Source organism: Gobius niger (genome assembly GCF_951799975.1).
Source record: "Gobius niger genome assembly, chromosome: 1".
Classification (NCBI taxonomy): Eukaryota; Metazoa; Chordata; class Actinopteri; order Gobiiformes; family Gobiidae; genus Gobius; species Gobius niger.
The window spans coordinates 52,646,603-52,661,188 of NC_136852.1; the positions used below are offsets into that span (position 1 = coordinate 52,646,603).

General features: G+C 43.0%; 1 protein-coding gene across 6 annotated transcripts in view; it reads left to right on the forward strand.

Annotated features, from left to right (window-relative positions):
- cabin1 (calcineurin binding protein 1) overlaps nucleotides 1–14,573 on the forward strand; it is a 34,940-nt gene extending 20,367 nt beyond the window's left edge. For 2 of the 6 annotated variants that reach the window (XM_079562319.1, XM_079562324.1), the window contains exons 30-38: nucleotides 1,736–1,849; nucleotides 6,540–6,703; nucleotides 6,794–6,890; nucleotides 6,972–7,616; nucleotides 9,067–9,141; nucleotides 11,557–11,797; nucleotides 13,284–13,457; nucleotides 13,725–13,927; nucleotides 14,211–14,573. In XM_079562319.1, the coding sequence (XP_079418445.1) occupies nucleotides 1,736–1,849; nucleotides 6,540–6,703; nucleotides 6,794–6,890; nucleotides 6,972–7,616; nucleotides 9,067–9,141; nucleotides 11,557–11,797; nucleotides 13,284–13,457; nucleotides 13,725–13,927; nucleotides 14,211–14,369 (1,872 nt within the window). In that variant the 3' untranslated portion in view covers nucleotides 14,370–14,573. The remainder of the gene's footprint in view (nucleotides 1–1,735; nucleotides 1,850–6,539; nucleotides 6,704–6,793; nucleotides 6,891–6,971; nucleotides 7,617–9,066; nucleotides 9,142–11,556; nucleotides 11,798–13,283; nucleotides 13,458–13,724; nucleotides 13,928–14,210) is intronic. The other 4 variants (XM_079562323.1, XM_079562321.1, XM_079562322.1 and 1 more) reach the window with 4 other exon arrangements.
- The last annotated feature ends 13 nt before the right edge of the window (nucleotides 14,574–14,586 follow it).

Here is a 14,586-nt window from a genome sequence, read left to right on the forward strand (position 1 = left end):
TAGAGCACATCTGGGACATCATGTCTCGGTCCCTCGATCCCTCAGGAGGACATCCGTGGTCTCATCAGGAGCATGCCCAGGCGTTGTAGGGAGTGCATTCAGGCACGTGGAGGCCACACACACTACTGAGGATGATACAGACTCGTTTTGAGGAATTTCTACATTTTCTACTGGATCAACCAGTGACCTGATTTGTCACTTTGATTTTGACTATAATTTTGGATCCAGACCTCCAGGGGCTGAGAATTTGATTTCCATTTATCATTCTTATGTTATTTTGTTCTCAACACATTGCCCTACACTATTAATAAAGATTTTCATCCAAAAAATCGAATTGATTGACATCTAGGATGTGTTTTTTGAGTGTGCCCTAAGTTTTTGTGAGCAGTGTATATACAGAATAATTGTAATTTTTATAAATGTAATTTCAAGTTGCATTGGCCTGTCCTGGACAGAAAGTCTCACCAGCTGTTCCAACCTTAGAATGGCAGATATAGGCTTATTTCAATGGGAGAGGCTCATGTGAGGTGGACATTCTTTTACTTCGTGGCTCACTGTGAGGCCTTAAGCTGAGAGAGTACTGACATGTTATACATTTCCTGAATCCTCAGAGTCTAGAGAGTTCCCCAGTATCAAACATTTGTCTCTGTGATGTTCCTTGAAGAAACAGCGTTAAACATAGTAAAACTGTTTTTGTGAAAATGGTGAAAAAATGTCCTCAGGTTTGAGTTTGAGGAGCTATGGTTACCACGGTAATAGTCACAGAGTAGCACATTTGGGCTCAAATGAAACATGAAAATGTCTTCTTTACAATGATACCAAATACAATGGTGTAAATCAGTATCTAATGGGCTGGAAATGGCCTAAACCAAAATATGGACCAGTGTCAAAAGCGACTTTTTTGACATGGGGGTGGTTCACTTCAACAGCTGAAAACTATGATAAAGCTGTAACTCTGAAAAGGCTATCATACAAAAATATAAACCTCAGACATGGACCTACTTAAAAATCAACGATAGCCTTTGCCACCTTTTCGGTACCGATATGCCAGATTTTGGGGTTTGGCCCATGGACTATGTGTGGGGCTTAACTGCAGTAGCATCCTTCTGTTAGCACACGCTTTGTAAAAGCAATTTAGAACAGCCTTTTCTCTACATATTTAACACTACTTTACATTTTTTTGCCTTAGTCATCCATATCCACACAAAAAAGACAAATACTGTATGCCCTCATGTAGTGAGTCATGATATTAGACATTTCTCATCTCTAAAGCACCCCAGCATCTGTTATAATTGTTCGAGGAATTTAAAAAAATTTACTGTAAGCCAAGAATAATGGTGAGTCATCTACATTCATACATTCATACAGGTAAAGCTGTGGGTAAAACACTTGTTTTCAGATGGTTTATCTTACAATAACCCAATGATCCATTATGCAATGAGTCATGTTTTTGTTTTCTGCGTTTGCATTTTCTGATTTCTTTGTAACACATGTTGTTAAGTAATAAGTTGTACTGAAAAAGACCAAATTATTTCAATGTCCATATAACATGTATGCCGTTCATTTATACCTGTGATACTTATATTACAGGATGAGCAGCCACAATGTAGACGTGTGCACATGTTTTTATTGTCTGTGTATTTAAGACCTGTTCATCGGCTCCACTTTTAGCTTAATTAAAATGATCAAACAAATGTATGTGCTTTTTCCTCATATATTTTTTTTTTTCTCACAGAACCTACAGTGGGCCCGAGATGTGTTGCTAGGAAGCAGTGTCCCATGGCAACAGCTGAAGCACATGCCTGCACAAGGACTTTTCTGTGAGCGAAACAAGACTAACCTGTTCAATGTAAGTCAGGGATCGTTATGTAACCGCGTCACTATTGTCAAGTCACCACATGTTCTTGTCTGTCTCGAAATATCAGCTAACTCTGATTCACATGCATGATAGTGGTAGATGTCTACCATGAGTAATAACATTTTATCTCTCTACTTCTACTCACCAAAAGTGCCAGATGCTGCTGCTGAAGCAGCTGAGCGTGAGAAGCGCTGAAGTGGATCTGTGAATTTGTGACTAATGAATTGTCTGCGAGCTTGTTGAGAGAGATTGATTGGCGCTCTATGATTATTCACACCACACTGAGTTTTCTACTCCAATATTTAGCCCTAAATTTGGATAATGAGGTACATGTGCAACTATAATGCATTTTTAGGGGATTTATATATCTCTAAATTATAGGGCTTTATTGTTTTTTATTATTTGGTCTAGGTTTTAACCACAGATACTGAAATTAAAATGTCTTCTTTCCTTTTGACACAAAGACAGGGTTCTTGTTCTTTTGGGTTTTGCCACAGCGAATCTCCTTCCTCCTAATGTGCACTGATTTTCATACTGATTTGACAAAGGTCTGACCCTGGTAGCCCATTCTCCCATAGTCAAACCAGCAAAAAGAGTCTCCTGCCTTTTCTGTGATGCCAGTGTCTCATTTGTCGAGCTTTAAATGCCCAAATTGCCACATTAAGCGTTGTGATTAAAACAATTTAGAGTTTGAATTTGTGCTGAGCTAATTGTGAGATCTATGGAGTGCTTGTGCTAACAGACTGTATTGACGATGCGAGCTGGAGGAGCGCGCTGCGTCTCTCGGGCTCCCACTGGGTCCTTACAGAGCCCCTTCTGGATTTAAACCTGCTCCCGCTCCGGCACACCAACTGTTGGAGCTTTACTGTTCGCTCAAAAACCCACCCAGCCCTCTTTCCATTTCAAGGCACACTGGCAATCTTTTGAAATATTGCTGGAGTGGGTGGTACGCCTGAGTTCACATATTAGAAGATAAAGTTGTTTAAATGCTAATTGAGTCTGGCAGCCGGGTATGAGCCTGACAAATTAGCAAATTAGCTGCTTCCAGTCTCTAATAGTTGTGTTCATAGTTGCAAGGGCTGGACAATACTATTTACTACTCTGGGATACTATAAAACTACATGCTAGGTCTTATCTTGCATGTAGAGTAGGCATTATTAGTTGAGCTGCAGTGGTTTGTCAAAAGAGCTGTGTAGTGTAACCAGAAGCAAATTGAGTTTACTAATACTTCTGCCTGTTCATCACAAACATGCTTGCGTTTAGACATGGGAAATGTACATTTTTTGTGACTGGATTCAAAAAAGAGAATGCCTTTATAATAGTTTGCACGCAGCTGTATTGGTCATGAGTAGTCCGTGTCCTCCGCCTTCCCTCACCTCCCTGTGCTCCACACAAACCCATACGCTTGCATATTCTTCCACCCACTCAAGGTTCTCTTTCTTGAGAGACAAAGCTTTGTAGCCGAGTGTTAAGACGGTATTTTAATTATTACTGCCCTTATGAGGATTGTGGCTTCGGCAGGTTTGAAGTGGCACTTTGAAAAAATCTGTTCCTTGAGTGTTTTCTACAGGTGTGAGGTATGACTCAAATCTTCTTGTGCAGTTGTAGGTGGAGCTCCTCTTAGAAGGTCCTCTTTTCAAAGTGGGAGGAGAGTTGGCCCAATGAGTGCGTTTGAAGAAGTTGATGTTTTGAGCATTGGTCAGTTTGCTTTTGACTGCCGTCTGGTGTGCTGTGTTTAACTGATCCTGCAGTCTGGAAGAGCGATGTGCTTTTGCCTTGTTTACGTTGACCAGCTGTGGACACACTGCCAATAGCTCAGGACAGGAGCACGATCAGGTGAGGGTTGCCATGTTTAATGCTTTGGGGAAATCCCGTTTGGTGATTTGTGTATTTCACTGGCATGTCCCTCAGTTTGCTCTGTACCTACATGTTCATTTGTTGAGCCAGTTCCTGTTGCCTGTCTTCAGCCTCACGCTCTGCCCCTCCCCCTGGCTCCTTCTTCACTCTACTCATCTCTGCTGCTCTGCTTGGTTTCCTCATACTCTCCTCATGTCTGTGTGTGTTGTGTAGGAGTGCACCGAGAGGCGGGAGTTTGGCAGCTCAGCTGTGATTGGCTGGCCCGGCCAGTGGGGATTGGCTGTTGGTTGTGTATAGTGAGAGGAGGACGGGAGGAGGGGGAAGAACTCTGGGGTCAGAGAAAGCGAGCTGGAGTGCGTGGGTGTTTTGTTTTGAGATGGCAGGGTTGGAGCGCAGCAGAGGAGTCTGTCAGAGGCTCATTGAGCTCATATGCCCTGACTCGTGCGCTGTCTCTCTGCTCGCTGAGGCAGCTGTCCATCTCTCTGGGGTTTCTGCCGTGTGCCACCGTGTTTCCCGCTCTTCCTTTCCTCAAGCGCTCGTAGAACAAACACCCAAATGCATCACTCCCTGTGCTCTGGGAGTGTGAGGCTCTCTCTGGGTGGGGGCTTTGCCAGGACGACTAGGGCTACTACTGCCAGCCGGAAACTGACCAAAAGAACTGTCAAATAGGCACCGTGGATAGCTTTCATTGGTGATGGTGAGTCCTCTTTGACAAAAACTTTTCTATTCTGTAATCTAGTTTTCTTATTAGGAAATGATACTCACATGTAAACAATGGCTTAGAATGTTTTCTTAACGTTCTTAATGTTAACTTGTTACAAATGTATCTAAGACATTCTGTCAACTTTGGATTTGTGGTGTCATGACCTAACATTTTGATCATTCCAATACTTTTCTTACATTTCCTACATTGCTTGCCCCTATTAATACTGTTTGTTGCCGGTTTAAACCCGTTTGTCTGCGTATTAATAATTGCACAAATACAGGGATGTAGATGTCATTTGTCTGCAGCTTTGACTCCATTTGTCCCTCATTCCATTATTTTGTTGTCATTCTCCAAACTGATGTTAATAAGCATTAGCAGACAGTTTTTTTCTTCTTTTCTTGCAAGCTTAAAGTTGCAGTTACTCTGGCTACAAAGCTGCATGCAACATGTTGTCCTTTCAAAAGTGCAATATTCTCAAATTCTTTGTGGTCGCAATGTGATAAATCTCCTCTAGCTGTTGTGCTGCAGTATAATCTGTATAAAGCCATGGCTCTGCGTCCCTTAAACAGATTTACTGTGATCGGGTGATTCTCTGATGAAGAACAACTCTCCTCCATTAGAGATGTTTTTCTGAGTGAGCGAGCCCACCCCCTCATCGTACTCTTGTTGTAGGCTTTTGGTAATCTGTGCATCTCACAGTTCAAAACTCTCCCATCCCCAGCCGATTGCATCATACATTTATAATCATTAAGGTTTTTTTTTATTATTATTTCTTTTCACATCAAAGGTTGCACTGAGCTTGACTACTCACTTAACATCGGAGCAAAACTTTGAACTATGGATTCATTTCGGCTTGTATTTAACTTTGATATCAAGAATACGAAAACGTTTTTGACACATGTCTACTGCGATGTCTTAGATGTGCTCTCCTTCAGCTGTGTGTTTTTGTTGTGAGGGTTAAACTTTTGAGGTGGGTAAGATTTTGTTTTTTGGGGGGTATCAGTATTTTTACAGTACTTGGTATATAGTACCAGTCCCCAACAATACTTCTTTTTACGTCATCATTCATTATCCAGAACAATAAAACTGAAGACAGTGCATAAATTCAGTAAAATACTAGTTTCTACTTAGCTTTTTTTCCCAGTTATTTAAGCTGCAACTACAAATGACTCTCTTTAGTGTGGTCTCACCTACTGTACAAGGCCTAAAAAAACAACAACATACATTTTGCATAGTAGCTGTAGTTGTACTTTTGAACAGTACCCCTCCTCTTCATGACAGCTCTTTCGACCACCACCTGCCCTGCCAACATAAGAGTACAGCAGTAGCACAGTGCTAGGCCTGGCTAACCTACTGGAGCATCTGACAGGAAAAGGTGGCTTCGACATCAAAACGCCTCATGCTTTCAATGCGAATGTGTTTGTTGGCAGCCAGCCTTGTGGTCTGTTGCTTTGCCTGAACTGAACTGAGCTCTAATGAGGCTGCCTGGCGTATGCCCGGAGAGAAAGCGCCCCGTCCCTCACTCCTCCTTCGTCTGCAGCCATTCCATCCCCTTGTTAAAGCTTTCGTCTTTGAATGACATATCTTTAAATCCTAATAAACAGTTGGCTGCCTACCATGCTTTTAGTACAGTCCAGCAGGTGTGCGCGAGTGCATAATGATGTCTACCAAATGAAATTGAGACCACAGAAATCACCTTGTTAATAGGTTGTGTTCATGTGAAATCAGAACATTGTGAAGAGACTTTCATTTAAAATTCACTCTGGTTTAGGCATAATATCTCTGTAATTACTATGAGACTATTCTCATGAAACAACAAGTTTCATATTTTCTTTGTCAGCAAAAATGAATATGGAGGCCTTTTTCAGTTCAGTTTAAAAGCAGTAACATTTGCAGGTCATTTTGCTTAGGGTACTACATAATCCCAAACAACAACTACACACAACTAGTTTGAAACTGACAATTTGACTCTTAAAGACTTATTAAAGAAATAAGTGTCACCTGAACCAGCATAATCTCAACAAAGACCAGTGCTGTCTGCACAGCTGTAATGCCTATATTCATGAATCTCTTGTTTTAGCACAGTAATGTTAGGGTCTTTGTTTTGTCAACCCTCAGGGCATCTGGCGTATTCCAGTAGATGAGATAGACCGCCCAGGAAGTTTTGCATCTCATATGAACCGCTCCATTGTGCTGCTGCTGGAGGTGCTGTATCAGCTTAAGGATCACGACACTTTGGTCAAAGTCTCCTTCATGTTGCAGAGAACCCCAGACCAGGGAAAGTAAGGAATATGGCCTTACTGTTTTAAGTGTGTTTTTTCTGTTGCTGCCATACAGTCTCACTTTTTCTCTCTCTTTGGTCTTTCTTGTAGGAAGTATTTACGGGATGTTGATCGTCAGGTCTTGGCCAAGAGAGCATATTTCCTAACCGTTAAAGTGTTGGAGGACAACCTGAACAATCTCACAGGGGTGAGGAAGTGCACGTACTGCTCTGTGCTAAATGTCTGGCATGCATGTGCTTCATGTTTGACAGCCTCTGTTCTCTTTCAGGTTTCAGAGCAGATTCCCAAAGCGGCTGCGCCCTTGATGGGGGAGATGACCACGACCGAGGCTTCCAACAAGGCCAGTTCAGAGGACGGCAAACATGGTCTGCCCAAAAAGCCAGGGCTTACGGAGGGAGCCTGCACAACAGCCACTGACAGTGGGCCTCGGGAAGCCTCCCAGGCCAATGATCCAGGGAATAAGACTGAGGGCGACCCAGGGAGGCTGGACTCTGCTGGGACTGAGGCTCAGAGAGGGGTCTCTGAGGAGCCCATGGAGCTGGACTCTGGTCTCTGGAGAAAGCCTTCCAGTGCCACTGACTCTCAGGGAAATGCCACTGCAGCGGACACTTGTGTGAGCGCAGCAGAGGCACAGCTGAGAGGCTCTGACAACAGCCGCGCTCCAGAGCTCTCTCTGGAGGAGCTCAGTATCAGCTCCAGACAACTCCAATCCTCTGTTCTTAAAGGCACTGCAGTCCCTGAGCAAGGCACACGCAAACCCAACAGGAAGAGGAAGCTGTTAGAGGATGTAGAGTCTGGTAAAACCCTCCTACTTGATGCTTACCGAGTGTGGCAGCAAGGCCAGAAGGTCATGACCTATGATTTGGGACGCATAGAGAAGATCATGTCAGAGACATACATGCTTATGAAACAGGTACGCCCCTAAAGCGAGAACCTCACCCACTGATCTGCTTCTTTAGCTGCAAAACATACATATATCTGTGTAATCCCTCGGTGGCCCAGGAGAGTTTTGAACAAAGCATATTAATAACCTTTGCTTCTGAGAAATGACAGTTCTTAAAATATATTTGGAAACACCCCTTTTAACAGAATTAGTAACACAACACCCACTTTAAAGTAGGTACTTTCCCTCCCAAAAAAAACACCAGTTGTGCTTTCACTTTGAATCACTTTTGGGGTGATGCAAGGTTCCTGTCCTGAATGAATAATATTTACATCTCTCTTGGTGGTTTATCTTTTGCATATATATTAAATACAGGCCTTTTTTCATAGTACAGGATGATGCTTAAGCCCTCAGTGGCATTAATAGCATGGTTGCAGAGCTGTCAACAGCTTATGACGCCGTATCAAGCTCCAGATCGATGGTAGCCACGCACACGTCATGCCATTGCCGTTGTAATGAGGTGGGGCTGAGTATTTTCACTGATGCTCCCATTAAGAGAGTGGAGGCTACAACGCGTTTCCTGTCATCAAATGGCTCATGTTATTAAAACGCCAGGGCTCCTCCTGAAGCACTGCTGCTGTGCACCTCTGCACAGGCGCCCGCAGTTTTGTGGTTCGTGGTGTGTTGCTCTGCACAATAACTGTTTACAATCTATACCTCAGCCCTTAGTTTTCAGTCTTGTATTTACTCTAATGGCATAATAAACAGGGTTTGCTTGAATAATTTACGGAATTCCTTCACAAATGGAAAACACTCGGTACACGCATTATATGAGAAAATAAACACACGCAGTGTCTTGTATTTCAGTGTCTGCGTTGATAGTGTTGAGGAATCCATCTTGACTGTGTTGTGCACTATACGAGTTTACAGACCAAAAAATTGAGTCAAAGTATATAGAAAGGAACTAAAAATTGACACCTTAGCAGCGCTCAGAGAATGGTTCTCTTGGTTTGTTTACAGTAATTCCCCCCGAAACTCTCCAAAGCTTTCAAAATGACAAATGGACCATATAATGGCGCCCTTTCAAAAGAACTTGAGCTACGATCAACACTGGTTGAAATCTTGCACTTATTGTTACATAGACGAAACCTTTACATTTGGTCTTTGAGCTATTGTGCTGCTCATGCTCCTGAAGTGAACAGCTGTGTAGAAAAGATTAGTTATGTGTACTACTCTATAATGTTTTGTGGCTAAGCTCTCCTCTTCCGTACCATGTACATCCTGGATTTCCCCGCTGCATCATCTGTCAGAATTAGCCAGATTTTAGAGATGCTGACACGCGAGGACCTTTCTCTTGTGTTAGCCGGATGTTTTGTACTGTGTCTGATCAGCTTATCATTGTGGTGCCATTGTAGCAAAAGATCTTATCATTTCCAAAGAACATTCTGACGCTCCTTTGGCTTTTCCTTTTTTGTGACAGGTGGATGAGGATGTAGCTTTGGACCAAGCTGTAAAGTTCTGTCAGATACAGACGGCAACTTCTGCCCAAAGACAGGTAAGGCAGCAGTTTCAACGCCACATTTTTGCCTCAAGTTATTCACTAATCTTGATAAAACATTGTGACAATTAAGAAGAAAAGTGGTTATTGGTCCATGCAATAGCAAATAGTTTCTTAATTGACGTACAGTAGGCTACGCCGATAATATTTACACAGTCGGCAAGTAACTTGGCATTTCTCAGACATTTAGGTCCTTGCTGCCGGTTTTAAAATGAGCTCTGTGTGTTGCCTCAATGCTCCCTGTTAGCTTGAGACTTTCCTCCCGATTGGAGAACTTTTTCTGGCAAGCTTGGGGCATTTCACATTTCATACCTTTTTAAATTCCACACAAGTTAGGCCTAATTTCTGAACTTAGCTGATACGTAACAATAACTGCCACTGCCAGCTATTGATCTTCAAGTGGAGGCAATTTTTGCACTGAAACATTGAGGAGCCTTGTGAAGCTGTCTTGACTTGGAGCAGAGCGCCACCTCATGACATCATTAAGTGTAAAGGGTTATACTACACAAACGTTCAACATGTAAAAGCTAAAGTCTGTTTTTGCTTTGTTTTCTCACATAAGTTGGTTTAGTTCACATTGTGACTGGTCCTCGCTCACGTTCCTCAGCCCACACAGTCATCGAGGGTCTCTCTCTGCCCACAGCTGGTTGTCACGGCGATGTTCCCTAAACCTTAGACGGATGAAATATTGCTGAAAGCCAAATAAGTTTTCTTTCACACTGATCTGATTTATGATTAACAGGGCGTTGCCTTTGTGTCCTCTTTGCAGATTTGGTCTGCTCGTTTAAATGTGTAATGCCACAAGATTAGTCATTAAATTAGATTAGTTGTTTTATAGCAGCCAGAGCAAAGGACAAGATTCAGCAAGAAAAGGCTTGGAAGAAAACAGAACATTATACATGACGTACATACGTCACATATATGTACGTCATGTATGTTTGTTTGTAAAGCTGAAAGAACAACATACCATGCAAATAATTATAGTGGCTTTGTGCACTCATCCGGTGAGTTTGACATAAGAAATATTGAAGAGAAAAAAACTCCACCCCTGAACTTGGCACCCATTCAAAGGTTGAGTTGAATTTTTTGTCATCAGCTACTGATCGAGGCATGAAAAACTAGGAATATTTTCTCCCAAAAAAAGAGCCACTCTGTAATCTCTCATTTGAATGGAAAATATGAATACAGTGTTTGTTCAGTGAACTAAGCCCTTTCTAGTCAGGACATTAACAGACTACAGTTTTCATTTGAAAAAATTAAAAATAAATTTAAAAAAAAATATTCAAGACAAAGCTCTCGTCATACAGTATGTCCCTCATACGTAAACATAGAGACTTCTGAAAAGGCTTCATACTGTATCCATGTCCAGACGTGTCAACGCACACGGTGCTACAATGAATATGTCCTTTTGAAAAACGGGAAAAGGAAGGAAAAACTAATGAAATTGAAATGTCACTTCCCCGTATGCCTCCAACTCACAGCTTTGCTCCGAATGGTCTTTCTCACTGTGTGGTAGTTTGTCAGGTAGCGCTCTCCTGAGGAGGGTCCAGCTCACTTGTCACTGTCTTTGTTGATGTTTAATTCATAGATGGGAATCATCAAAGCCGTGTAGCTGGCTGTTGGCTGCAGGATGTGGTGCTGTGGATGGTTACTCTGTTTGATTTGTCTGCTACTCAGTAATTCCCACGGGGCGCCTCATCATCATACACTGCTCTGACACAGGGTCTGACTGTAGCTCCCAACAGAGCGCTTTGACACATGACAACGCTGTTGATGCTGCATCTGTCAAAGATCACTTACACTCTTGTGTTATTTCCCAAATGAAGATCTCATTTGTTAATCGATATCAACATTGACACAGAACTGTCAAGCAGAATGCAACTGTTATTCTAATCAGTGGCTGACACAGTTGGGCTGAAGGGAGGCTGTCTGTTCTGAATCTGCAGTGGGAGTTTATTTGCCTGGCTTTCGTTTAATTTTGAAATGAAAAGTGGAGCGAGGCTTTGTTATTTCTTTTAAATGCCCTCCTCTGCGTTGCCATGACAGCGGCTATGGGAGCAGGGCAGCTGTTGTCACAGGTTGTTTGTGCAGCTTTGTGCTTGTAAGTGGTCCTCAGAAGGACACCCTGAAAAGTGGCTCAGGGGGTGTAGGGGGTGGTTCTGCCAGGACCAGCTCACGAGGCGCAGAGCCATAGCAGGGCTGTCAGAGAGGACAGCAGAGGCTCCATCAGGTGAATGCTGCTTATGTTTCAAGTGCAGTGGTCACGACTGACTCCGTCTTTGCACAGAGCTGTGCCTTTGGGACCAGGATAATCACTTCTCTGCAGTAGAGGAATTGAGCACAGGACGCTAGTGCCACAGCGGGACACTCCTTTTAGTTCCACCTGATGAACTCTGCTCCTCTCTGTCTCAGCAGTCGTCAGGCGATGCCCCGTCCACTCCAAAGTTCACCAAGGAGCATCGAGACCTCTTCTTCCCTGCGTCACTGCCTACGCCAGTCCTGCTCAGCCACAGCACTTGCCACCCTTTGTCCACTCCAGATTCAGCTAAAGTGGTCTATGAGCCCCTGAACAAGCTTCCCAGGACCCCCACTCCGGGCTTCCACGAGCAGCACAGGAGGACAGCTGCTGCCATGGCCTTCCTGCCACACACAGGTACGCTCGCTCCACTTCATAGCGAATGCACTTTTTTGTTTTCAGCACTCTTAAGTAATTACGTCTTTTGGGGGGTTCAGCATAATTTACTCACTCTTTAGTGACCAGCAGGGGGCTCTGTTGGTCTTCTCTTCCTGTTATATAATAGACCCTGGCTGTGTTACAGTTTGCCTTTTAGTCTTTGTCAGCTTCCCAAAAAGTGTTTTCATCTTTGTTGTGCCGCAGACTGTGCCTGCAATTATGCCTACACGAGGAGTTGCTGTTGCTATTTTTACAGGGTTTCTTTTTAACCATGTTTTAGATAACTACATTTGGCATTAGATTAAGCATTACTCTGAATAATGTGCTTATAAAAACAGTGATTATGTCAAGAAATTACACCAAATATATCTTTCAGGGGTGTGTTGTCTTAGGTTCAGGGAGCACATGGAGTTTTTATTAAAACAAAGGGTCTGTGTGTTTGTTTTCTCTTGGACAAAAGCCGTAAGTGTACAGAGGCAGCGTGAGAGCCTCAGTTCATTGATTGCCAGGTTGCTGCTCACATAGAGGAGTTTCTTTCTCTTAATTGGAAAGTGCTGACTCACCGTTGCCTCCGGTCCATCTGACCACGTATCAGTATCTGGCACGGCGCTGGCCTCTACAGACACTAAGTTAGGGACTTACTATTTTGGCGAAAACTTTTATTTGCCAATATGAAATACAGTAAGCTCATTTGAATACACATTTGCATGCATCACATCGGGGAGCATCAAACACCGCTGTGACTCTGTGTTATGTAACCGTTTCCTTGGCAACACAGTGAGCATTAGCTCATTTTTTATACTGTCGATCTGTTGAGAAAAAGTAAGATATAATATATAGATTTTGCCGGGGAAGTGCCTATTAATTTTTCCACATATAAGAGGTGTGTGTTTGCCAGATCGAGATCGAGCTTGAGGCAAACAACTTTAGCTGCATAAAATTAGGAGCAGAAATAAAATGCATACAATTCCCTTGGAGATTGTCCACACCATCCCTGATAAAATACAGTGTTTTTGCCACGAGCAAATGTTATAAATGGAATATTACGTAGCGGCACAACAGACTGCAACGTCCATGGATTTACAGTAGCTAAATGATACAATGTAACACACTGTTCTATGGCAGGGAATGATGACATAAGATAAACTTTATGGATCCACAATGGAGAAATTCATTTATTTTTCCAGCTCTCAAGAAACACTCAGGAGCAAATTGTCAGAAAATGTGCAAACAAGTAATGGTAAATACAATTAATTATAAAGATCAACTATAAAAGGGGCACAACATATGAATTATAGAAATAGCACAGGCTATGAGCTATCAAAATGTCAATATTGGCAGTGCAGTTTAAAGTTTACAGTCATAGTGCAGGTGATAGTGACATTGATACAGAGGTTATTGCATGTGGTTTTGATCAAGATCAAATAAATAACATCTTAAATGTTGCTATATGTTCCTGTGACAGCAGAGGAGAGGGAGGAGCACACTGAGGGTCTGGCATACAGGCAGCAGGAGTCGCACCTGTGTCAGCAGATGAAACTGGCCTCTATGTCTCTGGGACAGAACTCTTCAGCTCCCTCCACCGCGGCCTGGTTCAGCGAGGAGACGCCCACATGTAGCACCGCACAACTTTGTACAGGTAACAAACATGTTATTAAAAGCATGAAGACAATTACGATGTGCAATAATTGGACTGGCATGCCAGGCCAAGAGATGATATAAACTGACCACAAAATGACTGAGCATTACAAGAATATTATTGGAAATCAAACAAAAATATTATAGTAAATTTACAAAACATTGTGTGCGGAAAACTGGTCATGAGACTGTGTTTAGAAATACATTATGTAAGCTGGGATTCCCCATAAAGGAATGTAAACCCACTGACGCCCCCCTCCCTCCTCAGACCAGCAGCAGTATGCCAGCAGTGACCTGTCCAAGCTTCCAGACCCCGCCCGGATCCGCTCCCGTGTGCCCCCCAACATGCCAAAGCTCTTCATACCCTCCGCTGTCGCCAAATTCCCGCCAGAAATCACAGTAACACCCCCAACGCCCACACTGCTCTCTCCCAAAGGCTCCATCTCAGAGGAAACCAAACAGAAACTAAAGGTAAGGAATAAGCTGAGCTCTTATTGTACACACTAGGGCTGTACGACATTAAAAAATATTCCAGAGCCATTTTCAACAAATCTTCTGGCATCCTGGAAAACATGAGAGCAATGTCTCTTGGTCTAAAAGCCAAACATTTAAAATATACTTCACAATAATAAGTGAGTAGTTTAGAAATAGACACTGAGTCCACATGAAATCTTGTGATGCAGCTTTTGGTTTAGCCTTAGCTTATAAACAACTGGCAACCTAACACTGCCCCCTGCTGTGTGCTCCTGAACAGAACGTGATTTTGTCGTCACAGTCGGCTGCCACAGTGAAGAAGGACACTCTGACGCAGCCATTGCTCGAGGTCCAGGAGACGTCCAGCCAGGAGTCGTCTCTGGAGAGCGAGTCTGACGAAGAGGAGGAGGAGGAGGAAGAAGACTACATGGACATCTGAGCCCCCTGTAACTCACACCACACCAAAACAGAGCCAGTTCTCAGCGCCTAACAGCACAGCTCACTCCTGTGGGCCTTTTCAATGGTGCACTCCTGCATGTCTGTAATGTACCATTATCTAGAGCTTTTCACACTTTACAATCTGAATCAGATTTTTGTTTTTGTTTTGGCTCATTCATTTATTATCATATTGATCAGACATATGTTTTACCTCCAAC